The sequence below is a fragment of the Balaenoptera acutorostrata genome, chromosome 1 (genome assembly GCF_949987535.1).
Source record: "Balaenoptera acutorostrata chromosome 1, mBalAcu1.1, whole genome shotgun sequence".
Taxonomy (NCBI): domain Eukaryota; kingdom Metazoa; phylum Chordata; class Mammalia; order Artiodactyla; family Balaenopteridae; genus Balaenoptera; species Balaenoptera acutorostrata.
Window position 1 is genome coordinate 89,118,659 of NC_080064.1, and position 27,518 is coordinate 89,146,176.

The window sequence follows — 27,518 nt, forward strand, 5'->3', positions numbered from 1 at the left end:
AGACATGTGTTTTATTTTTCTTGGGTGTATACCTAGGAGTCGAATTGCTGGGTTGCACGATAAGCCTATGTTTAATTCTCTGAGGAACTGCCAGACTGTTTTCAAAGGTGGCTGCACCATTTCACATTCTCACTAGCAGTGTATGAAGGTCCTGGTTCCTTCACATCCTCACCAACTCTTGTTATTGTCTGTCTTTTTCATTATAACCATGCAAGTGGATATAAAGTGATATTGAAACGGAGCAGGACCCTATGGTCCTTGCCCCCCGCCCCCCATATCCTCAGCCTGCCTTTTGTCTATGGAAAAACTTTAGCCAAAGAATAAGTTTAATCAGAGAAGTGAGAAAATGCAGAAACAAAGGAAAACAGTCAAAGGAGACCAAATAATAATAGTTTAATCATTAAGCATAGTCAAGGACCTTTAGTTCCTCCTTAAGGGCTCTAGATAATATTCTGGGCCATATCCTGTGAGCTGTTTTGCAGCTACTGAAGCCCCCACCAGGTGGAGGAGGATGACTACATGATGACCGAACTGAAGCCGTGACATAAGCTGCCACAGTTCTGAGAAGTGGCCTCAAAGAAATGGGAACAAACCCTGGAACTAAAGATTAATCAGTAATCTTGAAACAACCAAGACGATGCTGATCAGATCACCACATTACTTACTTCAAGATGACTATCAGAACTGACTATGCTGTTCTACTCCCTCCCTCTGCCTATATAGCCCTGAAACTCCCCTTTAAAAGCCCCTGTCCCCTGAGCAACAATCAGGAGTTGGTTCCCTTGCAGGCGTCCACCCTCTTCCCCGGTTGCCGGCCTCCGAAATAAAGCAACCTTTCCTTTCCTACCAACACTTGCCTCTCAAGAATTGACAGAATTGTCTTTGAATTGTCTTTCAAGCGGCGTTCAGTAACAATATTTCGTTGTGATTTTGATTTGGGTTTCCCTAATGACAAATGATGCTGAACATCTTTTCATGTGCTTATTGGCCATTTGTATACCTTCTCTGGAGAAATGTCTATTCAAATCCTTTGCCCATTTAAAAATTGGGTTGTCTTTTTATTTTGGCGTTGTAATAGTTCTTTATATATTTTAAATACTAGACTCATCAGATACATGACTTAAAAATACTTTCTCCCATTCTTTAGTTTGTCTTTTCACTTTCCTGATAGTAACCTTTGAAGCACAAAAGTTTTTTATTTTAATTAAATTGAAGTCCAATTTATTTTTAAAAAATTGTTTGTGCTTCAGGTGTCATAGCTCAGAAACCATCAACTAATCCAAGGTTATGAAGATTTACATCTATATCGTCTTCTAAAAGTTTTATAGTTTTAGCTCTTACATTTAGGGCTTTGACCCATTTTGAGTTAATGTTTAAAATATGGTGGGAGATATTTAAGTCTTTAAATCATCTTGAAATGGTTTTTGTGTATGGTGTGAAATACAAATCCAATTTCATTTTTTCTTATGGTTAACCTATTGTTTCCACACCATAAACTGAAGAGTTCTTCTTTTCCCACTGATCTGCCATCTCATCTGTCAAAGAAATCAGTTTAAGGGCTCTAAGTAATCTATTTATCACTGTACCAATCTCACATTATCTTAATTACTTTAGCTTCATAGAAATTCTGGGTTTTCAGAGGACAAGTACCCTTCACCTCATTCTTTTTAAATTATTCTTGCACTTTTGTTCTTTCATATACATTTTAGAATTGTCTTGTCAGGCTCCTTAAAAAAGTACTGTGGGCATTTGATTGGAATTTTATTGAAACTATATTTTCAATAATATATCTAAAGATTCTTTGAGGTTTTCTTTTTTTAACTTTTTATTTTATATTGGAGTACAGTTGATTAACAATGTTGTGTTAGTTGCAGGTGTACAACAAAGTGATTCAGTTATACATATACATGTATCTATTCTTTTTCAAGTTCTTTTCCCAGTTAGGTTGTTACAGAATATTGAGCAGAGTTCTCCGTGCTATACAGTAGGTCCTTGTTGGTTATCTATTTTAAATAGAGCTGTGTGTACATATCAATCCCAAACTCCCTAACTATCCCCCCCCACCATAAGTTCATTCTCTAAGTCTGTGAGTCTGTTTCTGTTCTGTAAATAAGTTCATTTGTATCATTTTTAAAGATTCCGCATATAAGCAATATCATACGATATTTCTCTTTCTCTGTCTGACTTACTTCACTCAGTATGACAATCTCTAGGTCCAACCATGTTGCTGCAAATGGCATTTCTATGTAGGTAATCATATCACCAGTGAATAATGACGGTGTTGTTTTTGTCTGTCCAGTCTTGTGTCTTTCATCTCTTTCTTGTAAAATCTGACTAGACTTCCATCATCTGTTGAAAAGAAGCCATAACTGTGGGCATTACTATCTTGTTTTGATTTTAAAAGATGTCTTATGTTTTACCATTATTTACTGTTATTAAGAATGAACTTTGCTGTAGAGTTTTCCAGATGTCCTTAATCAGGTTAAGGGAGTTTACATTTATTCTTAGGTTCATTTGCTTTTGTTTTATCATTAATAGATCTTGATTTTTTTTCAAATGCTTTTTCTTCATCTATTAATGGGATCTTAGGTTTTTGATATATCATCATAACATTTTTCCAATGTTAGAATGATATTCAATCCCAATTTGGTCATACTGTATGGTATTTCATAAACGTTGTTGGATTTATTTGTTAATATTTTGATTGATCCTGGTGCATCTGAATTTATAAAATTTATAAATTTTTCTTCTCCATGTCATCTTTGTCTGCTTTTGGTATCAGAGATTGGGTAAAGTATATGCATTCCCAGGGCTTTCTCTGTTACAAAAGTGGTGGAATGTTGGGATTAGGAGACAATTGTGTTCACCTCAGAGCACCACGGTTCATATCACAGTATGCTAGTTAACTGTGTGGCCTTGTAGCAAATTGTTTAACACATGCAGCTGTAAATCAGAGTAAAAACAGTAAGTACTTCAGCAGGTTGTGAATGCATGCAGTGGCTAAGTGCTCAATAAATGTTGACTATTATTTTTATGATTTATCATATTCTAATTGCTGCTCTCTCTTTACTGAACTGTAAGATAAGTACAGTACATTATTATCATTAAGAAGAATGACATTATAATTTATCACTTCTCAGTCTCTACTATATACTTCCAATAACTTCGAGGCAGAAAATACCTTACTCTTCTTTGCTTACCTAGAGGCTTGCATATGATTTGGTACTCAGTTAATGTAGGAACTGAACCACAAGCGGAATCAAGAAGCGGGTTGTCGTTCCTGCCCTCCTCTGAGGTGAATTACGTTAGTGGCACTGTTCATTGCAGTCATGAACTTGCACTCATTCTCTGACAAGGTGGCATAACTTTGGCTTTTTTGAGCATTATATTACTGATTCTGATTCTGTCCTTTTCCACTCATCCCCAAATAAATGGTGTCTAGCAGAAGAAAAACAGATAATACTCTACACACACACACACACACACACACACACACACACACGAAGAACGAGAGGCTCATGGGTATCATCAATGCACCAGGGACACACATTTCAAGGGACAGGCTGCAGAGAAGGCAAACCCGACCAGAGAGGGTGGTCGGTGCATTGCAGGGACCTTTCCTACATCTTCAGCTCTAAGAGTCTCCAGTTCTGGGTACGGCAGGATCCCCGAGAAAACAGAGATAAACGCAGATGCTTGCACAAGCCTGCGAGACAACTGGAGGATCCGACTAGAGCTGAAAGGGAGGCTTTCGGCAATCTGCGCGTTTTGCTGTGTTCAGGGCGCAAGTCTTCCAGGGACACATTTTTTACGACGCTCCAGGGAACCTCCCCGGCCACCACCCCTCCTGCTGGACAGCTTCCGATTTGCCGGAATTTTGTGGGCGCCGCCTCTTTAAGCGCCGCGCGGCGCGCATGCGCCCTGGCTGTGGGCCGGGCGAACCCGGCTTCTGCACGCAGAGCAGCTTGGTTTGGGTCGGGCGTTCCCGGAGCCGGCGCGTCCTCCGCATTTACGTGGAGCTCCGCGGCCCCAAGCGAGGACCGCGCCTCCGGAGCTGTGGGGCAGGAGCCCGCGCCTCCTCTTCCTCCCGCTCGGGCCGAGGCTGAGTCGCGGCTGGCCCGGCCCCAGGACGCCCCCCATGGCGGGCCCGCGGGTCGAGGTGGACGGCAGCATCATGGAAGGGGTGAGTGCCGAGCCCGAGGCCTGGCGGGTTGCGGCTGCCGCCCGGGGTGCGGCACAGAGCTTGCCTATCTGATGTTCTCTCTCTTCTCTCCGCACCAGGGCGGGCAGATCTTGAGGGTGTCTACGGCTCTGAGCTGTCTCCTGGGTCTCCCCTTGCGGGTGCAGAAGATCCGAGCAGGCCGCAGCACGCCGGGCCTTAGGTAAATCGGGGAGCCAGGCGGCGGGACTGGAGGGTGGAGAGCGGGCTGGGGGCTCGGGGCGGGGGACAGGCCACTGGGGGATGGGGGACGGGTCTTGGGGCTGGGAATCTGGAGCCCGGCGGTGATGCTGGGAAGATCCGCCGGCCCCAGGGTTGAGGACTCTGCAGCTGGGCCGCCCGGGCCGCGGGACGGTGTTCCGGGCTGGGCGGTTAGCCGTAGCCGGGCTTGTGTGCCCTTGAAAGTTTCAAGGGGCAAGTTCAGAAAATAGGCCCATGTTTTCTCTATTTGGCTAGAGTTGTCTCGTTTCCTAATGAGTTATCTTTTAAACGGTTTCCCCACCTCATCGGGCATTCCAAGTACCCGGAGAGCTCGTAGCAGCGGGCAAGGTAGATCAGGGCAGAACAGGCTCTAGGGCTGGAGGAAACCCCACTTTTTAACCAGTGCATTTTCTGCTGCCGCACGTTTTAGTCTCATAAGGACCCTGAGATGTGTCATTCCAGCTTTCAGACCTCTAGGAAGCTGTGGATACGACCAGGATTATCAGTTGTCGGAGAGGGAAAAATGTTGACAGTTGACCTTGTTTCTTCTGTCTGGGAAGCTAGGCATGCCACTATTTTAAGTGTCAGGTATATGCACCCGTTAGAAGAGGACCCAGGGGGAAGACAGACTGATTCCTTGTACTTGTATTATGTATATATTTCATTCTAATCGATCAGCTATCTCATAGTCTTTTATCCACATTCCATGTTAAAATTATTAAAAGGCAATTACTGATATGTGTGAACAGTAATTCTCTGTCACAGCAGTAGTTTGCAGTAACCCATTTCACCAATAGGGCAGTTAATTCATTAAGGCTGTGTGAGGTATTTTATTAGTTTGCTAGGGCTGCCATAACAAAATACCACAGACTAGGTGGCCTAAACAACAGAAATTTATTTTTGCACAATTCTGGAGGCTGGAAGTCCAAGACCAAGATGCTGGTAGGGTTGGTTTCCTCTGAGGGCCATAAGGGAAGATTCTGTTTCAGGCCTCGCCCCTTGGCTTGGAGGTGACCACCCTCTTGCCCCCTCTTCCCATGCTCATCCCTCTGTGCATGTGCACCCCTGGTATGTCCTAATCTTCTCTTTTTGTAAGGACACCAGTGAGAGTGGGTTACAGCTCACTCTAACTGCCTCTTTTAACATAATCATCTCTTCAGAGGCCCTGTTTCTAAATACAGTGACATTGTGAGATACTTGAACATACGAATTTTAGAGGAACACAGTTCAGCCCATGCAGGTATCATAGATTATTCAGTGAAATGCAAGTGAGACTGGTGGCACTTAGATAGTTTTATTAGTTTTCCTCTTTTGCATACTTCTAATTTGCAACAATATTATCAGCATATATGTTTATAGTTAAAATAACTGGTCTGGAAGGAACCCTTAAAATAATGCCTACCAGCAGGTAGCCTACGTGCATAAAAAGCCAAAAGGAAGCTCTGGCACTTACTATGGTTAGAGCTTGCTGTTTTCTTGCCATTGAAGTTTTGTAAATGTGTCATAAAAAGTGGGGATATAGGCAGTCTGAATGCACACGTTTTGATGCAGTATTATGACCTGAAGGCCTCAGCATTTATCTGGACTGGAAATGATTCGAGATTTCTGTGATGGGCAACTGGAGGGGGCAGAAATCGGCTCAACAGAAATAATGTTTACGCCAGAGAAGATCAAAGGTGGAGTCCACACAGCAGATACCAAGACAGCAGGGTATGTGTCACTTACATTCCATTTAAGTATGGGTTTCGGAATTAGACCTGGATGCACATGCAGGTACTACCACTTACTGGACAAGTGGCTTAACCTCTTTGAAGCTGTAGTTTCCTCACTTTTAAAATGGAGCTAAAACACTTACCTTTCAGGGTTAGAGACTGTGTAAAGTTTCAGATACCTGATTGCTTCCTAATTGTAGCTATTGCTATACCTATCTAGAATTTTCTCACATGTGTAGTATAGCGTATTTGTTTCTTTAGTTTTATCACTTAGAAAATGAACATCTGAAAACAACTGTAGTTTCATGCTCTATAGTGATAGTAGTCTTTGTGGTGTAGCATATTTAGTTCTTGGCTTACTGCAAATTATGAGCCATCTTCTACTTTTAGTCTAGGTATTTTTGTTATCTTTTAATAGATACTTATACAACCCTATTTAGAAGTTTTTATATATGATCTTGGCTTTTTCTCCCTATTGAAAACTGGATATTTAACAATTAAATTGAGCCTTTATACCTTTCCAAGAATCCCTCCTTTTATTGATAAAACATGGAGAGCAATTTTTGTGTCTTCTGTTATTGGCTGATTGTTATTGTAAGCAGCATCCTTTTACCAAAATCCTATCCATTTACTAGGCAATTTGGTAAAGTAAGAAATAGTACTGTAAACCCAATGCCAGTTTGTTTCAGAAATGACTGTTTCAAAAAATTATGATTTTTTTTTAGCTTAAAATGTTTAGTGACGATTGAGATTTGAGTTATGATGTGAATAGAGTTCTGCTAAAAGGGGCTTGCTGCTAGGCCTAAGGTGAAGTTTGCCAAATGAGAACTTTCTTAAGGGGATTAAAGCATTTTGAGGTATCTTTCTAGTGAGCTTATTATTTTGGGCATTCTCTGGTACAAAATGGGGGAAAAAGTTATAGTTAATCAGCTATCTAAAAATTAACTAACACAGAATCATAGAACTTTGAAGCTACAGGAGAAAAGATAGAAACCAGGTGTTCCAACCCTTCCTCCACTTTGTGAATGAGAGAGTGAAGACCCTCTGGTGTTAAGTGATTAACCAGAGCTAGAATTAGAATCTAGGCCTTCTGGCTTCTAATCCACTAGAACGTATGGGCAGTGAGTTTAAAGTTGATAATCCAGCTCCATTCAGTAGACTCAAACAAGCTTGTTCCTAGTACGAAAACACATCTTATTTATTTGAATTCTAACATTTTCATCCCTAACTGTGATTACAGTACCATGTGTTTTCTCATGTCTACCTTTGTCTTTGCATTTCCTTACTCTTCTAAAATAAAGGTTTTCTTTAGTCTTCTTAGAATCTGATTTTATTGAATGGAAGAGAGACACTTTAACTGTGTTGGGTTTCTCAGAGAATAAACAGAAGTTCAGTAGTTGTAAACCTATGGTTTATAGTAAACTGAACATTTCCTGAGCAAGGTTTTTTTCACTTGGTCCTAGGCTCAGTTCCTGAGAACAGGGATTATATTGCATGCATTTTCTCTTACAATGCCTAACACATTATACAGTCAATAAATATTTACTGAATTAATGAAATGCGTTATCAGTGATAGAGACTGTCTAATTCAGTACACATGCATCATTGCTATAAGAAAGTTAAGTAAAGGCTATCTTTTGGTATGTAGAGGCTATGTTGCACTCCTTTTCGAACTACAATCTATGTTTTAATATGATTGTTTTCCCTTGACTTTGGAGAAGGGAGATAACAGCTCATTTAGAAATCTGACCGTTTCATTTTATAAAATGCTACATATTCTATAATTATTTCTTATGATTTCTCACATTATTTGACTATAAGGACCAAACAGAGGTGAGTTATGGTAAGGATTATCTCCTTAACAGTTTTCTCCATGTAAAATATTTGGCTATCAGTCTTTGTAAAACATTACTCTATCATACCACAAATGCCACAATAGTAGGAACTGTGTCTTAATATCTGGAACGATGCCTTGTGCATGGTGGAGACTCCGATACAATCATTAGAATATTTCTAGACCTTGATGGTTTTGAATGCATTTTCATAAACTGTTACTTTTAAGAATCCTTTTATAAAAACGTTGTAGAGATGCTTTAATTAAAATTTTTTTTTTTTACTTCTCTGTAACATAAAGAAAAGTGTTAGAACTTACCTAAGATCACACAGCTAATGTATTTAGTATTGGATTCAAACCCAGATTTGCTTCTCATTTAAGGCCAGTTCCTTCTACTGCGAAATACTAATCGGATGTTATCATTCAGTCCCTGGAGTGTTCTTTAACTTTAAACTTGAGGGCGTGTGCCCGCCTTCTCAGTTGCCTGTGCTTCAGCTAATGGTGATATGTAGTAGTAATGTCTCTTTCTTGAGACTTTAAAAAGAAAATGCAGCTAAGCCTGTTCTGCCTTCTCCTCAGGAGTGTGTGCCTCTTGATGCAGGTCTCAATGCCCTGTGCTCTCTTCGCTGCTTGTCCATCAGAACTTCGTCTGAAAGGGGGAACTAATGCTGAAATGGCACCGCAGATTGATTACACAGCCATGGTAAGGGCTTTTGTTGCGACCGGTAAAACTAAGATGATCTCACATAGTCTTCTGAATCTCCATTCTCTATGTAAATATATCCTGAGTGTTTTTGTGTACATAGCTGTTTAATTTCTTAATGGTGTCTGGTTCTGTTGTGGGACAGGATGATTATTTTAGATTGTGTGTTGTATCTTAGAACTGTGCTCCTAGTGAATGCTTTAAAAAGCCTCAGTTATTATATACACTATGTTACTTATAATGTATATATATTATATTGCTTATCGTATAAGTCTGTTATTTTCTGAATACAGGGATCATGATTCGGAAGAAAAACTCAAAGTAAGAATTAAATGCTATGTTTGACAGGATTGGTGAGGATGTGGAGAAATTGGAATGCTTGCACACTGTTGATGGGAATGCAAAACGGTGCAACAACTGTGGAAAACAGTATGGAGGTTCCTCAAAAAAAATTAAAGATACAACTACTATATAATCTAGCAATCCCACTTCTAGGTATTATCCTAAAGAGTTGAAATCAGAATCTCCAAGAGATATTAGCATTCCCATGTTCATTGCAACACTATTCATAATAGCCAAGATGTGGAAACAACCTAAATGTCCACTGATGGATGAAAGGATAGAGAAAATGTGGGGGACTTCCCTGGTGGCGCAGTGGTTAAGAATCTGCTTGCCAATGCAGGGGACACGGGTTCGAGCCCTGGTCTGGGAAGATCCCACATGCCGCAGAGCAATTAAACCTGTGTGCCACAACTACTGAGCCTGTGCTCTAGAGCCCGTGCTCCACAACAAGAGAAGCCACCGCAATGAGAAGCCCACACACAGCAACGAAGAGTAGCCCCAGCTTTCCGCAACTAGAGAAAGCCCACGTGCAGCAACAAAGACTGAACGCAGCCAAAAATAAATAAAATAAATAAATCAAAAAAAAAAAAAAAAAGAAATTCTATGTGACAACACAGTTGAACTTTGAGGACATTGTGCTAAGTGAAATGAGCCAGTCACATAAAGACAGTACTGGCATGATTCCACTTATGTAAGGTATCTAAAGTAGTCAAATTCATGGAATCAAAGAATGGAATGCTGGTTAGGGGAAGGGGGAAATTGGGGAGTTAATAATTATCGGACATAAATTTTCAGTACAGTAAGATAAATGAGCTCTAGAGATCTGTTGTACACATTGTAACTATAGTCAACAATATTGTGTTGTACTCTTTTTTTTTTTTTAATTTTTATTTATTTATGGCTGTGTTGGGTCTTCGTTTCTGTGCGAGGGCTTTCTCTAGTTGTGGCAAGAGGGGGCCACTCTTCATCGCGGTGCGTGGGCCTCTCACTATTGCGGCCTCTCTTGTTGCGGAGCACAGGCTCCAGACGCGCAGGCTCAGTAATTGTGGCTCATGTGGGATCTTCCCAGACCAGGGCTCGAAACTGTGTCCCCTGCATTGGCAGGCAGATTCTCAACCACTGCGCCACCAGGGAAGCCCTGTGTTGTACTCTTAAATCTCATGTTAAATATTCTTACCACAGTAAAATAAAATTTTAAAAAATAATTAAATACCATGTTTTGACTATAAATTTTTAGAATGATAAAATTCAGTATTGGCATGCTTATACAACTAGTGGGAGAGAAAAGTGGTATCATCTTTTTTTCTCCAGGTTTATTGAGGTGTGGTTATGTATACTAAAATTTACCCTTTGTAGTGTACCGTTCTGTGATTTCTGATGTATGGTTGTGAACCAGCCATCACAATCAAGATAGAGAATTACTGTAGAAAATTCTGTTATCCCTTTTTGTAGTCAATCCCACTCCTCCACCCCTGGCAATCAGTGATCTGTTTTCTCTCATAGTTCTGCCTTTTTTTCAGATGTCATATAAAAGAATAATACTGTATATAGCCTGTTGAGTCTGTTTTTTTCACTTGTAATACATCTGGTTATGGGGGAGTAGGATGGGGGAGGGATGGATTGGTAGTTTGGGATTAGTAGATGCAAACTATTATATAACAGAATGAATAAACAACAAGGTCCTACTGTGATAGACCATAATGGAAAAGAATATGAAAAAGAATGCATATATATGTATAACTGAATCATTTTTAAAAATAAATAAATAAATAAATTTATTTATTTATTGATTCTTGCCTCCTTGGGTCTTCGTTGCTGCACGCAGGCTTTCTCTAGTTGCGGCAAGCAGGGGCTACTCTTTGTTGTGGTGTGCAGGCTTCTCATTGGGGTGACTTCTCTTATAGCAGAGCATGGGCTCTAGGCCCGTGGGCTTCAGTAGTTGTGGCACGTGGGCTCAGTAGTTGTGGCTCGTGGGCTCTAGAGCACAGGCGCAGTAGTTGTGGTACACGGGCTTCATTGCTCTGCGGCATGTGGGATCTTCCCGGACCAGGGTTCAAACCCTTGTCCCCTGCATTGGCAGGCAGATTCTTAACCACTGCACCACCAGGGAAGTCCCATAACTGCATCATTTTGCTGTATACTGGAAATTAACACAACATTGTAAATCAACTATAATAAAATAAATTTTAAAAAATACGTCTGAGAGTCATCCATGTTGCCTGTATCAGCAATAAAAGCTAAGTAGTGTTCTATTATATGGATGTTTATCAGTACCAGTTTATCCATTCATCAGTTGAAGGGCATTTGGACTGTTTCCAGTTTTTGGCAAGTATGAGTAAAGCCACTATAAACACATACAGGTTTTTCTGTCTGAACATAAGTTTTTATTTGTCTTGGGTAAATACCTGCAGAGGGGTTGCTCAGTTGTAATCGTAAGTTTATGTCTACCTTTACTGAGAAACTGCCAAATTGTTTTGGCATACAACGTGGCTGCATTGTTTTGCATTTTCACCAGCACTGTAGGAGAGTTTCAGCTCTTCTTCATCCTCCCCAGCGCTTGATAGTCTCAGATTTCAGTTAAAAGTTTTTTTGCCGTTTTAATAGGTGGTACAGTCTTTTAAAATTCAGTTTGATAGTATGTATAATGAAAGTTAAAGTTAATCTCTCTTCACCTAGTAATTCCACTTCAAGGAAATGACCCTAATTAAATATTGTGACATGCAGCAAAAGATAATGTTAAAGGTATTGGAGCAGAGCATTATATACTATAATTATTGTTATATAATATATATAATTATGTAATAATGAAAACTTGGACAGTGGTTAGGTAAATTATGCTAGAATGCCATGAAGTCATTCAAATATTTTTTAAGAGGAATTTTATAATGTTGGGAAAATGCTTTTGTTTATAATATTAAATGGGGAAAAATGTATAAAACGTTGTATATGCAGTGAGATTTCAACTATATAAAAAAAAATTGAGAACGCAGAATGGAGTGCTATTCAACACCCCCTAATTTCTTACGGTACATTATATTGAGAAGGTTAGGAAATACTGGCCTCTGGAGTTAAAAACTGCTAGGATCAAGTATCCTGAGTTCTGATTATTTTTCTTTTTCGTTAGATAGACTTGCACAGCTCTGATTAATTAAATGTTAAACTTTTAATTTTAGCTACATGTCAGTTATTTTATTTGAAAAATAGAACTAGCCTACACATTTTTATATCACTGTTTATCCATGGTGCCTCATTACTACTTCAGTGCAGAGCACTTTTGTTTACTAAATATACTTGTTGACAGTGAATATGGTGATTAAAGTAACAATAAACTGATTTTTCAGGTTTTCAAGCCAATTGTTGAAAAATTTGGTTTCACATTTAATTGTGACATTAAAATGAGGTAAGTCACTTATTTCTTAACCCTTTGACCCACTACTTGTGCTAAAAATAGTGGAAAAGTTAGATCTTGGAGAACTGTCATTCCGTAACCCACTTAATACATATCTTATAGGAAATAATAGTACTTCGTGGCTTAAAAACAATAAGCAGCAGAGGCATGGGGACTTGAAAGGGAATTGCTACACTGAGGCACCTTCCTATCTAGAATTATCCATGCTCACCACAGACAGAATGCTCACTGTGTGCAGACAACTGGAATGGGCACTGCAGGGTCATAAAAGGGATTCTCTTCCACAGAGCAACCAGAATTATTTTTCTAAGAGACATATTGGGCATTCAGGTTATTTCTCTGTAAGGCTTCCCTTCCCTCTGTAAGGCCACATAATAAAAAGGCCATATTTCTTGGTGTGGCATTTAAGTGATTTGCAGTCTTTTTCCAATTTACTTTTCTAGCTTTATTCTCCCTCCCCTCCATATATTCTAACTACATGATTGCTGCCATTCCCTAAACATACTTTGTTCCTTCAGACTTCCGTATCTTTGTTCATGTTTTTCTTCCCCTACTCTCCTAAAAATTGGAAATCCTACATTTTCTGAAAATGAAACTTGTAATTTCTTATGTGAATTGTCAGTGATTGCGCCTCAGTTGGAGTTCCTATTTACATCTGTCTTGTAGTCCTCCTTACAGCCTGGCTTGTGTCCTAGTAGATTATATGTGGAGCCCCATCTTACCGGATGGGGAGTTCTTTGTGGATAAGAGCATTGTCATTCTCATCTGTGTGTTCTCAGCATAAGTGACACTAAATATTTGAGTTAAAATTTTATTAGTGGTTCAGCTACTAAATATTCATCATATATTTATTGAGCACCTACTATGTGCCAGACATTGTTTTAGGCACTGGAATATAGCAGGAACAAAATAGACCAAGCTCCTACCATTAAGTAGCTTAAGTCTAAAACAGCACTGTTGAATAGAACTTTCTGTACTGAGGGAAATGTTCCCTATCTGTCCAGGATGGTAGTCACTTGATACATATGACTATTGAGCACTTGAAATGTGGCTAGTAGGATTGGGGAGCTACGTTTTAAATTTTATTAAATTTAAATTTAAATAGAGAATTCCCAGGTGGTCCAGTGGTTAGGACTCTACTTTCACTGCTGAGGGCGTGGGTTCAATCCCTGGTCAGGGAACTAAGATCCTGCAAGCTGTGTGGCCTAAATAAATAAATAAATAGATTAATTAATTAATTAATATTCATTCATTCACACGTAGCTTGAGTCTACCATATTGGACAACACAGATCTAAAACATTATTTGGAAGTTTCAAACATGAATTATGTAGTTGGATATCACTCACATGTTATTTTATTGTAAATATTGAGCTTTATTTTTGTCATGCAATCAGTTTATGTATTTATGATACTTTTCATAGGGGCTACTACCCAAAAGGAGGTGGTGAAGTGATTATCCGAATGTCGCCAGTTAAACAGTTGAACCCAATAAATTTAACTGACCGTGGCTCTGTGACTAAGATATATGGAAGAGCTTTTGTTGCTGGTGTTTTGCCATTTAAAGTAAGTTATCTAATTCACTTTACTGTATACCTGAAACTAACACAACATTGTAAATCAACTATACTCCAATAAAAATTTAAAAAAATAAAATAAAGTAATAAAAAATAAAGTTGTCTAGATGATCTTAGAAGTGTATGCATGTCTTGATAAGTATTATATCATCTAAAATTTGAAATTATTGAAATAACTTAATTTTTAAATAAATCTTTTCATTAAAACTTTTTCTTAAAATTCTGTGTTCTCTACTGTTGAAAATTGTGTTTTTATATGATGCATGTAAAGGTTATTAATTATATGTCTTTGAAGGCTTGAAAGCAATTGTCAAAATAATATTAATTTATTTTCTAATTTTTTGTCTTGCCAAAATAGGTAGCAAAAGATATGGCAGCGGCAGCCGTAAGATGCATCAGAAAGGAGATTAGGGATCTGTATGTTAACATCCAGCCTGTTCAGGAACCTAAAGACCAAGCTTTTGGCAATGGAAATGGAATAATGTGAGACAATATACTTTTTCCTAGATGTTGGTTGAGAGAGCCCTGATATAATTATTCTATTTTAATTAAACATTTGTCTTTTTTTTGTTGTTGTTTAAATTTGTAGTTTTAAGAAGATATATTTTTAAGGGCATTTCTACCTAAAACAACAGTATGATGAATTATGGTGATTATTTTATTCTGAATTTTTTTTTCTGAGGATGGTTTACCTTTTATTACATTATAAGAGCCTTTTTGTTTATATAGCGAACTTAAATGTTTAAGCTAATCGGAAGTTAGCCTTTGAAGATGATCCTAAGAGAAATATTTCCAGTTGCTTTTCTGTATCTCAAATGTGAAATCAGTTTACAAGTAAATATTAGATACGGCGAAGATCTATTTAACAAAGAAATATAGTATATTAATCCATTTAGTAGTTATTGATTTAAGTGTTATAAAAATGCTTTAATTAATATTTTTGAAGAGTAAAAGTGTCTTTTGTGGTTATTTAAATTTAAGCTCTCTTTTCCAGATTTTCTATTAAAGGGTTTAAAGTAAATGCATTTTCTTTGTATGATAGTACTATCTAAAAACTATAAAACAAAACCAAACATCTCTGTAGAAAGACCTTTTCATTTAAGATAATGAGTGCAGTATGCCTTTGAAATGGTACCACTTAGTGCTGAAGACAAGACTTCTGGGAGGGCCATTCCTTACCTGTGAGTGGATTAGAATCTAGTGTGACTTCCTGTCCGAAGTGCTGAAAGATACTCATACCCTGGTGAAGATGGAGAATGCTAATCATGCTGCTCTCTGTATGAAGACTTTCACTTTTGTAATATACTAGCCAGATCTAATTCTGCTTATTTAATAGTCACTGTTCTCCTGTGTTATATTTGCATGTAATTTTGGAACATTTATAGCATAGATAGTAATACTTTTTTTTCCCTATATAGCATTATTGCTGAGACATCCACTGGCTGTTTGTTTGCTGGATCATCGCTTGGTAAACGAGGTATAGCTAAATGAAGGGGGTCCACTGTTCCCAGTGCTAGTGTACAATTCTTTAATTATCTGTCAGGATTAGGATGTTGTAGAATGATGGATAACAAGTTTGAAAGGATATGGTTAACTGATTCTGTTTTAGAGTCAATTAAATTTTCAGTCTTTCCCCCAACTTTATACTTTTAAAATTTTCAAACTTATAGAAAAGTTGAATGATTAGTGAATATCCATACACTGTTTGCCTAGATTCACTGGTTATGAACATTTAGCTACATGTTGTGTGTGTTTCTGAACCGTCTCTATGCAAGTTGCGGGTACCAAGTCTCACCCCTGAATACTGCAGCGTGTCCATCCAAAGAATAATATCTGCATAATCACATTACCATTTTTATACCCAAAGAATCTGTCTATTATATATGTATATTTTTTTAAGATTTTTTTTTTGATGTGGACCATTTTAAAATCTCTATTGAATTTGTTACAATATTGCTTCTGTTTATATTTTTTGGCTTTTTGGCGGTGAGGCATGTGGGATCTTAGCTCCCTGACCAGGGAATGATCCCGCACCCCCTGCATTGGAAGGTGAAGTCTTAACCACTGGACCACCAGGGAAGTTCCCTGTCTATTATATTCAGACATAACCAGATGCCTCCAAAATATTCTTTAGAGCAATATGGGGTTTTTTGTTTGCTTGCTTGTTTGTTTTTGAGCACACACAGCATTTGGTTGTCATGTCTGTTTAGTTTTTTTTTTTTTAAACCACAGAATAGTCTCTTCACCTTTTTTTTCCTTTCATGATATTTACATTTTGAAAAGTCCAGGCCATTTTCTCATAGGATTTTCCACAGTTTGAATTTGTCTGATTATTTCATGATTAGATTTATTCAGGTTAAACATTTTTAGTAAGAATATTGCACAGGTGATTTTGTGTGCATTCTGTTGTATCACATCAGGGTGCACATAATGTCAGTATGCCCTTTATCAGTACAGCTGACTGATCACTTGGTTAAGGTGGTGTTCTCCACGTCTGTCTGCTATAAAGGTTCCTTATTTATTTATTTATCTACCTACCTATCTACCTACCTATCTGTCTGTCTGTCTGCCTGTCTCTCTACCATGCTTCGCAGCATGTGGGATCTTAGTTCCTCGATCAGGGATTGAACCCGTGCCCCTTGCAGTAGAAGCGCAGAGTCCTAACCACTGGACCACCAGGGAATTCCCCCTTTTCCCTTTATAATTAATAAATACTCTGGGATAATACTTTGACACCATCTGATTATCCTATCTTAATACAACTTTCATCCAGTGGTTTTAGGATCTGTTGATGGTTCTTCCCTGCATCAGTTATTACAGTGTTGATTTCAAAATACTGAATGTTTTTGTGAAAGGGAAATTTCTGTAGTATGTGGTATATTTGGGAGAGTAGGTACATGTATGCATCTTTTGGTTAGTATTTAAAGTTACTTTTGCCATTGAGGCAACTTCTAATTGAACTTTTCACTGTTTGTGTGGCAGTTGATTGCTTTATTCCTACTTTGTAGCATCTTTAAAAGATGCTTACCCTCGCTATGCCATTTAACCACATTATTACTGCTGAATACAAAAAAAACCAGGTAATTTTAGTCTACTCAGTTGGTTGATCTAGATACAGTTGTGTCAAATCTAACCAGTGTAATAGAATAGGTAAAATCAACACCTTTGGTTGACTGGACATAAATGAATTCTGTTTAAAACCGTGCTGTTCAATGTGTGGTTGGCGGACAGGTAGCATATTGGCATCATCTGGGAGTTTGCTGGAAATACCAATTTTGGGGCCCACCTCATGTATCAGATTAGAATCTTTGAGAGTGGGGCCCAGGAATGTGTTTGAACAAGCTCTCTAAGGTATTATAAAATTTGAGAAATAGTGATCAAAAGCATATATTTAGTGTATACTCACTACTTGTTAGGTGCAGTGAGGAATCAACACGGATCAGTGAGCCACTACATGCAATATCTTTAAGTCTTGAGAGGGCAAAGATAATGCAAAGTATAAAGCAGAGACCAGGACCCTATGTTACAAGTAGTAAGTGCTTGGCAGGCATTGGGTGGAATGTGAGTTCAGTTTGTTTGTATTATCGTTGGGTACCAAGATGTGCCAGGTACTATGTACGAAGGATTCAGAAGTAAGAGCCACCGTTTCTGCCTCCTGGCTTAGTCTGGCAGAGGAGACAGACCAGTGCTGCGATTGTTCTATCCCCAGGGCACCATAGGAACACAGGAGAAGAAGAGCTCATTCTTTGGGGGCTGATTGACCTCAAATCTGTCTTGTGCCATTCAGTGATCCTCCAGTGGGTTCTGTAGATAAGTAGAAGTTAGCCAGATAGAAAAGTGAGAGCTAAGGAAGAAGGACAAAGGAAAGTGCTGACATAAAAGTGTAGTTCTGTGTTTGGGCAACTAGAACCATAGGTGATGAGTACAGGATCTGGGTCAACGCAGAGACTGAGGTTAGAGAGGTCAACAGATTTCTGAAGGGCTTTATAGGCCATATAAAGGAGTTTGGGTTTCATCCTGAAAACATAAAGATTTTAAGGAGGGATGTAATTCCAGGTCTTTGGAAGTAAGTCTGATAGCTGTGTAGAGGATTAGAGGAAAACCATAGTGGAGGCAGGAAGACGAGTCTGTTACAGCAATTCAGGTCAGAAATGGTGAGGATCTACACCAAGGAATGCAGGGACTGAGTCTAGAGAGATGAGTACTGATATAAGGGTATTTAGGAGGGTGAATAGACAATTTGGTGATCAGCTGGAAATGGGGGGTGAGGAATGCAGTGTAATGACCTTCTAGATTTCTAACTTGGGTAACTGGAAATACTTAAAACTTTTGAATATAGGAGGTAGTTGGTTTGCCAGGGTAGATGATAGTTTTGGATATGTTGCATTGACATCATAAATGGTCCGTTACTCTGTTATGAGCAACACTTGGAATTAACTTTACTGCCAGCCCTGAAAAACTTTCTTTCCTAATATTCCATAAACATATTTTTTCACTTTGTCATATGAGACAGTTTTTACTTTGAAGTTGTCTTTGGACAACGCTCATGTAGAATGCACAGTACTTATTTTTAGACTTATAGTGGTAGGAGGGAATACAGGATAGAGCAGCATACTTACTGAGGTTGCCTGACTCCTTCTGGTGCCTGCCCTTGCTTCCTGTCAGGCAGTTAAGTCAAAGGAGATGTCATTAGCAAATGCAAAGACCTTGGGGTCTTCTCTCTTAGTCTAGGTAGTCTATATATTAAGCATCTCAGAGAATGTGATGGATCCCAATATCCAGATCCCCTTTTTATTTCAGATTTAAATTAACTAGAAAATTACTAGACTCTGAATCCTAATGTTTAAGCGTTATTATCAGAAGCAACATTGGCTGGTTGTGCACACCACCATATGTATTAGAAGCAGTAAGTTGTAACTAGTCATGCTTTTGTCATTGTCTCAGTTACTAAAACTATTTTGCCCTTAGTTTCCTTATCTATTGAGTGAGAGAGTTAGCCTGAAGAATCTCTGAAATCCTTCCAGTTATAACATTCTTTAATCCTGTTGCAAAGGTGAGGTTTGTTTGTGTGTTTGTTTTTTTTTTTGAGGGAATCTTGCAGTTTTAGATGGAGGCAGTGCATTATAACAGAGAACACTAAACTGAGAGCAAGAAGACCTAAGTTTTGGTCCTATGTCTGTCATTATCTTACATGGTGACTCTGGGCTTTCCTTATCTGAAAAATGGGATTGGACCATTATCTATGTATAAGAATCCCTTCCAACTTTATATGATTGCTGTATGGACAGAATGTATTTGTCTTTACATTGTTGAATATCTGTGTATTCGTTGATTTCTAACCTTCCAGTTAGTGTTCTTTACTATGGGACAAATCAATTTGCTAAGATGAATTATACCTCTGGTTTATCAATCCTGTTTTTTTATGTATGGAAACTGCCTAGCTTGTAGTAAGCACTTTTTTTCCTCCTTCAGTATATGTGGTAATTCATGGCCTCTCTCTGATGCTATAATCAGTCCTCTAGCTTTCTCTGTTCAGCCTGATAACTATTTTATAGTTTTGTCCTTTTAATAAGCTAGAAGAAACCCCAAATCATTGAATATTCATTTTAATTTGTTATAAACCATCAAAATTGAGACCGTTTTAAGAAACCTCTAGAATATCAGAAGAGTATTTGTCAGAAAAGCCTTAAGTTTTTAGAAGAAACTAGGATTTTGCTCTTTTGTTTCGAACATAATACTAATAAGAAAAATTTTCATATTTACTTCATTTTGTTCAGTTGCCACAGACCGCTAGTAATATGTGGTAATTATGTTAGATCCATTCATACCATTATTCGCTCTCAAGGCGGCTGGGTAGGACGGAATGTGAAGGGCTCTGAGAAGTACTTTGCCCCTATGCAGAGAAACCTTAGGGTGTCTACTGCTCTCTGATACTATTGATACAAAGCCAGGAATTCCTTCCTTCTCCTTCGCATCTTCCATGCAAATTTTAGCCATTCTTCAAGGTCTCACCTAAGTCCTTCATGCTCCATGAAACCTTCTCAAGTTATTCTAGAACCTATAATTTCCTTTTCTGAAATCTCATTAGATATATAGTTTATACCATAGAGCTTAGCACTCACTTATCCTCAAATACTCTTATATATGAGTATTTTCTGATGTCTCCTTAGCAAAGGAACCAGTTTCTATCACTTAGTATGGTACACACATAGTAGGTACTCCATATTAACTATTTTTCTTAATAGCTTATTATGAACCAGTCTTGGTAATAGAAGCTTTATAAATATTATCTCTAATTTTAACAAGTTTGCAACTTAGGTATTATCATCTCCGTCTCCATCTAGAAGAAGGAATGGAAAAGGCAGAGTGGTTTACCCAAGAAGTCAAGATTCATACATATTCCAAACCATTTCATTCAGTCATGTAATGAAATGGTTTGGAATATGTATGAATCTTGCCTGATTGATGTTGTGAAGATAGTTTAATTTGTTATATTATTATAATAATTGCTGTAAGGGAAAAAATGGTTAAAATTTGATTTCCCCTTTTCTGGTAAATTTTATCAAGACATGCATATAGTCAAATGAATTTCCAAATATAAAATAAAATAAAAAATAACCACATTCTCATTTTTCAAAGGACATTTTCATTTGTAGCCAAGGGTTCATTTAGTTTAAAGTAAATAAAAAGAGTCATTTGACATTCTACTACTTCTGATGGACTTATTTTGTATTCAGCATTGTACCAAATATTTGTGGTATGTGTAGAGAAGTAGGAAGTAGAACATGGGAATAAATTTTCTGACTTATTTTCAAAATTAGGTGATACTGGGAAATTCCTTGGTAGTCCAGTGGTTAGGACTCAGTGCTCTCACTGCAAGGGGGCAGGTTCAATCCCTGGTCGGGATACTAAGTTGCTGTAAGCTGCGTGGCACAGTAAATAAATAAATGAATAAATAAATAGTTCAAATTTTAAAGGAATAAAACTTTATAATATTTGATCTGAGAATTTTTCTCTGTTCTTCCTTAGATGAAAATTATCTGACTTAAAAAAAAATCCTTTAATTCCAGTGCAATTGGCTGCCGACTAATTGTAACATATATGAATTGCAAATTTAAAATTTTGAAATCAAGGTGTAGTGTTATAGGGTCATAACTTAGTTGTAAATTGGTTTTATAGTTAGTACTTCTTTTTTTTTTGTTCTTTGGCCGCACCGTGTGGCATTCGGGATCTTACTTCTCCGACCAGGGATAGAACCCATGCCCCCTGCGGTGGAAGCATGGAGTCTTAACCACTGGACCTCCAGGGAAGTCCCCCTGTAATTAGTACTTCTTAAACAGGGCCAAAGCAGCCTGTTTTTTCTTCCACTTGTGCATTTAATAAAATATTTGCATATGCTTAGCTCTCAGAAGATTAAATATACATGAAGATCTTATCCTAAAGGTTGCATTGGGTGAGTTCAGAGGCCTAAAAGATATTACACCAGTGCTAACTGGGATATATTAAACTTTTTGCCTCTTAGTAATTAATTTAGTTTTTTTTACATTGTGCCTGTTGTAGGTGTTAATGCAGACAAGGTTGGAATTGAAGCTGCTGAAATGCTGTTAGCAAATCTTAGACATGGCGGTGCTGTGGATGAGTATCTGCAAGACCAGGTAATGACACTTTTAGGATAAAAACCTTCAAGCCTATTAGATTCAAATATTGGGCAATTAGGTTGAATATAAATTTTAGTCATTGACTTTCAGACACTGATTGATATGTCCTAGTTCAATCCATTTTTTAGGTATTATTCTGGAATGTATATACCATAAATTTCAGTTCTCATCTTACTTGACCTGGCTACAGCATTTGGCACAATCGAGCACTCCTTCCTTGAAATACTTTCTTCGCTTGCTTTCTGAAATACTGTTATTATCTTTGTATCTCGCTAGCCATACATTCTAGTCTCTTTGCCAGTTTGTTATTGTTGTTTGCCTCTTCTCAACTTCTAAATTTTGGAGAGCCCTTGGGCTTAGGCTCACACCTCTTTTGTTTATCTGTATTCAGTCCCTCAGTTATTTTGTACAGTCTCATGGCTTTAGTACCATCTGTATGCTGACAGCTCCTAAATTTATATCACTAGCCCAGACCCGTCTCCTTAACTGCATGCTCATTATATTTCTTATGCCTGTCAACATCTCTGCTTGGATGTGTCATACATCTCTCAAACTTAACATATCTACTCACATTGAGAAGTGCTAGTGAATATTTCCGAATAAAATCTTTTTATGGTGCACTGTCTTGATAGATTTTCCTTTCTACCCTAGTTTTTTCTCCTTAATAGCAAATCAGATGTCTATGTTTAGAAATGTATTACTCAAGATTTCTTGACCAGTTTCTTAAGACAGTTTTCCTTATTTCTAGTCTCTTCCTTCTTACTAGTCTACACTCCAGTAATTCTGTATTAGTGTGTTTATTTATGTGTTAAAATGTTGTAATCCTAGAGTATGGAAGAAACTTTCATATTATATATAATAGCTTGCACAGATAGTTGGTCTGATTAAATTTATTAACTTTCTATATTCTGAAACATTAATTTTAAAAATCTATATTGAGATCTGCTACTAAGCATTTCTGTGCTACACCACAGACTTTTGGTAACACAGGTTTTATATCATCTTAAGACTTTTGGAAACCTAAAGAAATAGAAATTCTTTTTTAGCTATGTTGATTTCTAGTATCAATAGTATTTTCATATGGAAAACAGTAGAATTTTAACCCCAAATATTAGTAAATGTGTGAGAGTTTTCTTCTTGGTTCTTTTTTTAATAGCTGATCATTTTCATGGCATTAGCCAGTGGAATTTCCAGAATAAAAACAGGACCAGTTACACTCCATACCCAAACGGCTATACATTTTGCTGAACAACTAGCAAAGGTGAGTATTCATCAGAAAGAGTAATTGATTTTCATTTTGGCCAATTTGGAGTCACATTTTAATCAACAGAAAACTTAATAGTAATTGTAATTGCTGTCATTCGGTGAATACTTCCTACGTGGCAGACACTGAGCTCACTCAGCAGTGAAGCTGAGTTGTCTCACTCTGCATGACCATTTTAGGTGGCCATTTATTATTAATCCCATTTTACTTATGAGTCTAGTGAGGCAGAGGAATTAATTGCTCAAGATAGTTTCTTAGTGGCAGGACTGAGCTTTGAGCAAACTGGGAGAGCATACATCTAAGCTCATGTGTGGTAGGTACTGCCTTCCAGTAAGTAAAGATGTTTTAATGGGAATTATAAAATCAAATCACAAGGGCTTCCCTGGTGGCGCGGTGGTTGAGAATCTGCCTGCCAATGCAGGGGACACGGGTTCGAGCCCTGGTCTGGGAAGATCCCACATGCCGCGGAGCAACTAAGCCCGTGAGCCACAACTACTGAGCCTGTGCGTCTGGAGCCTGTGCTCCGCAACAAGAGAGGCCGCGATAACGAGAGGCCCGCGCACCGCGATGAAGAGTGGCCCCCGCTTGCCGCAGCTAGAGAAAGCCCTCGCACAGAAACGAAGACCCAACACAGCCAAAAATAAATAAAAGTTCTCAATGAATACGTGATAAATGAATTTAAAAAAAAATCAAATCACAAGGGATTTGCAGTGGGCTACAAACTTAAATTATTTATATAAAAAATTTTAATGTTTTATTTTATTTTCTTGTGATTTTATTGTGGTAGACTAGAGTATTTGCTGGACTTCTAACATTTACCAGTGCTTTCAGCTTCAGAAAAGTAGATTTATAATTTTTTTTTTTTTTTGATTTGGCTGCACTGCATGGCTTGTGGGATATTAGTTCCCCGACTAGGGATCGAACCCGGGTCCTGGCAGTGAAAGCGCTGAGTCTTAACCACTGGACCACCAGGGAATTCCCTAGATTTATAATTTTTAGTGAAAAAGGATTTAACATTGAATAAGCTCATATTTATACCTTTTCTACAGGATTCTTAACTTAAAAAATGTGACATGTATATTTCATCTGAAACTAATTTCTTTATAGAAAATTTAGAAAATAGAGGAAAAAAGCTGTCCCTAACTCCCCCTTGCCAGTAAAACCACTCTTGACGTTTAGGTATTCTCCTCCTCTCCTAAAATTTTTTCTCTTTGCATTTTTTTGCAGTTAATGCATACAGCTTCATTTCTTGCTTTTTTCAGTAATGTGTGGCATATTTCCATTTTGCCGTAGTCTTTATAATGTAATTTTATAAAATAATATAAAATTTATAACTCAGAATTTTATGAAGGAAGGTGCTGACCTTAAGCATTTAAAAAAGTTATAAAAATAATGTACAGTAGTATTAAGAAATTAAGCATTACAGAGGTGTACCAAGTGCAAAGCCACGGTTGCCCTACTCCTAATGTGTTATTTGTATGATTCTTAATAATATGTACTTTTTTTTTTGTTACTAGAAAGGATAGGTAGATTTTGGTTAAATTGTGGGAAAAGGCTTGATAGGAGGCAAAGGCAAATTGTATTTGACGTCAAAAGATAGTTAATTGTATTTTTTATTATTCTACTTATGCTGTATTTTGTAACTACTATTTGTCTCCCCACGTAGACTGTGATCTTCTTGATAGCAGAGGCAAGGCTGTATTCATTCTTTTCTTTTTTTTAAAAATAAATTTATTTAATTATTTTTTGCTGCATTGGGTCTTCGTTGCTGCATGCGGGCTTTTTCTAGTTGCGGTGAGCAGGGGCTACTCTTCATTGCAGTACGCGGGCTTCTCATTGCGGTGGCTTCTCTTGTTGTGGAGCATGGGCTCTAGGCATGTGGGCTTCAGTGGTTGTAGCATGCAGGCTCAGTAGTTGTGGCCCGTGAGCTCTAGAGCACAGGCTCAGTAGTTGTGGCACATGGGCTTAGTTGGTCCACGGCATGTGGGATCTTCCCGGACCAGGGATTGAACCTGTGTCCCCTGCATTGGCAGGCAGATTCTTAACCACTGTGCCACCACGGAAGCCCTGTATTCATTCTTACAGTACTTTGCACATAGTAGACACTCACATGTTATTTGAAGTGAATACACAGTGGAAAGTGCCGTGAACTGGAATTTTTAGCTCTGGTTTCTTGTTCAGCTTTGTTGTGTTTTAACTCAGTGATTTGGGGCAAAGGTGCTTCATCAGTCTGTGTCTCAGTGCAGATAATTCATCAGTAAGGTCAGAGAGTGTGCTGTAGTCCCTATGGCTCCTTCCAACTCTAAATTTTCGTAGTTTTCAGTAAGTTTATATATAGGCTAGAAATGATTTCCATAATTGTTACCTGTGTTTCATATTTATATAGTGCTTATAATTTGAGAAAAATATATATACTAATAAATTGTCTATCTAGCTCAGAATTCAGAGTCAGTGTTTATTCATTCAACATTAATTTTCAGTGTCCAGTGTGTCAGCGCACTGCCACATAATACTGAAACTGGAATAATTTGTAAATATTACAGTTCAACAGGACCTTGGAGTAGTGGTTTTCAAATTGTATTTCAGAGAATCAAAAGGTTTTAGGCGTACTTGAAATCCCTTTGTCACAAATTCAGTCAGCCTACTCAGTTGTTTTGATTTTAATTCAGTTTTCTTAGAATGAATACATTTGCTTTTTAAAAAATCATGTTTCCACAACATAATGATAGAGGTCAAATGTTTCAAAGCCAAACTTGAATTAGTTAAGTGAAAAATACAATGTTAAGCCCAATAAAGATCAATGAAGATGTTAATTGTTACCTCCCTCTACCTTTCTGCTCTGAACTAGGTATTTTAAATAGTATATCTAGGGAATTAAATTAGCAAGAAAATTTGAGGGAATTAAAGGGTATTTTGATACTTGACAAGATAAAAGAAGTATGAATGCTTCAGTGCCATGTTTTAGAAAAATTTTAGGAAGTAGGTAGTGGAGATGCATTATTATTAACAGTTGAGATTTTAAAATTTATATTTGCTTAAGCTGTACTCCTGGGGGGTTCTGATTCAGTGGGTATGGAGTAGGGCCCAGGCTGTATATTCTGACAGAACTCCACACGTATGTATACCCCTGAACACGGACCATGCTTCTGGAACAGAATATTTTATATCTAGGCCATTGAATTTCTCATGAGTCATTTGATATTTGTATCTCTAGCTTCTTCAATAAAATGAGTTTGGTATTAACTACTGCCTATTTAAGCTGGAGTTGTGGGCTCGTCCCTCTATCGCTTTTCATATTATTTATATACTAAATGCTCTTCTGGTTTCAGGCTAAATTTACTGTGAAGAAATCAGAGGATGAAGAAGATGCTTCTAAAGACGCTTACATTATTGAGTGCCAAGGAATTGGGATGACAAATCCAAATCTGTAGGGTATTTGCCTTTTAAATGATACCTCAATGATGTATTGCACTAATCATTTCATAAATATTATAGAACAATGAATAAGCAGTAACTTATTAAAGGACCTGACTTAAATTTGGAGATGAAGTACAGAAAGTTCTATATTTGCTGAGAATGCTTCGTCCTATTAATCTCACTTTGACTGTCTTCTGAGATAGATAGGGAGAGTGAAATTTAAGAGTTGGTGAATATGTATGATAGCTGATTTCAGTATTAAAGTATTGAAATAAAATATTCTTTTCACCTGAAGTGTGTTTTTTTTTGATATAGTATATTAAGTTATGGATGTAGATTTGATCTGTAATTTGTGTGTAATTCTAATCACTACTAGAATCTCATGTAAAATTTAATGAGACAACTTTGTACACATGTACTTGCTGTGTCAACAATAACATTTAATAAGCATTGTCTCATTATATGTATCTTCTTTCTAGTGGGTATTTGGTAGATATTGATTTTGAATCTGTTGAATATGTTGTGAAAGCTAAACAATGAGAATTGCAAAATTTCAACCCTAGTAAATTTGGCCAAATCAGCCCCAGGTATGTTTTTGTTTGGCTTATAGTATTAAAAAAATAATTGCCTTTAGAACAGAATGCTTTTCATCACTCTCTATTGTCTTACACCTAGCCTGTTCCACATTTAGATTATTTCCTGGTCCCTGTAGGCAGTTGAGGTTGTGACTCAAATGAAACTAGTTTTATGTAACAGCTAAATATGCCATACTGTAATATAGTGAGGAATTCATTCAGACTTAGTTCTGTCTTGGACTTAATCTGGTAATGATTAAAACGTAGTACAAGATTGGGATTGACATATATACACTAATATGTATAAAATAGTTAACTAATAAGAACCTGATATATAAAAAAATAAAATAAAATTCAAAAATTAAAAAAAAACAAAAACAAACCAAAAAAAACATAGTACAAGATACAGATCCAGAGGATATTATAAAACATTCAGAAAGTGCAGAATTAGTCTGTATAAAAAGGTGTAATGAAAAAAACTACTCCATGTACATAATCGTAATTCTTGTCAGTGATTTCTGTGGCCTTGGACAGTTGAGTTCAATTTGTTTTAAATATGATGATGATAGTATTGCTTGCTATTTGTATTTTCAGGGAGTAAATTTATA

The 27,518-nt window shown here is 37.5% G+C and overlaps 1 protein-coding gene across 3 annotated transcripts in view; it reads left to right on the forward strand.

Annotated features, from left to right (window-relative positions):
- Positions 1-26,629, forward strand: part of RTCA (RNA 3'-terminal phosphate cyclase) — a 28,925-nt gene extending 2,296 nt beyond the window's left edge. Inside the window, exons 1-11 of one of the 3 annotated variants that reach the window (XM_007169526.3) lie at positions 3,919-4,183; positions 4,282-4,382; positions 5,987-6,130; positions 8,546-8,669; positions 12,353-12,411; positions 13,844-13,985; positions 14,355-14,479; positions 15,415-15,473; positions 21,557-21,651; positions 22,811-22,915; positions 26,248-26,629. In XM_007169526.3, the coding sequence (XP_007169588.1) occupies positions 4,139-4,183; positions 4,282-4,382; positions 5,987-6,130; positions 8,546-8,669; positions 12,353-12,411; positions 13,844-13,985; positions 14,355-14,479; positions 15,415-15,473; positions 21,557-21,651; positions 22,811-22,915; positions 26,248-26,349 (1,101 nt within the window). In that variant the 5' untranslated portion in view covers positions 3,919-4,138 and the 3' untranslated portion in view covers positions 26,350-26,629. Of the gene's footprint in view, positions 1-3,918; positions 4,184-4,281; positions 4,383-5,971; positions 6,131-8,545; positions 8,670-12,352; positions 12,412-13,843; positions 13,986-14,354; positions 14,480-15,414; positions 15,474-21,556; positions 21,652-22,810; positions 22,916-26,247 lie in introns of those variants that run through there. The other 2 variants (XM_057528101.1, XM_007169527.3) reach the window with 2 other exon arrangements.
- Positions 26,630-27,518: the final 889 nt, after the last annotated feature.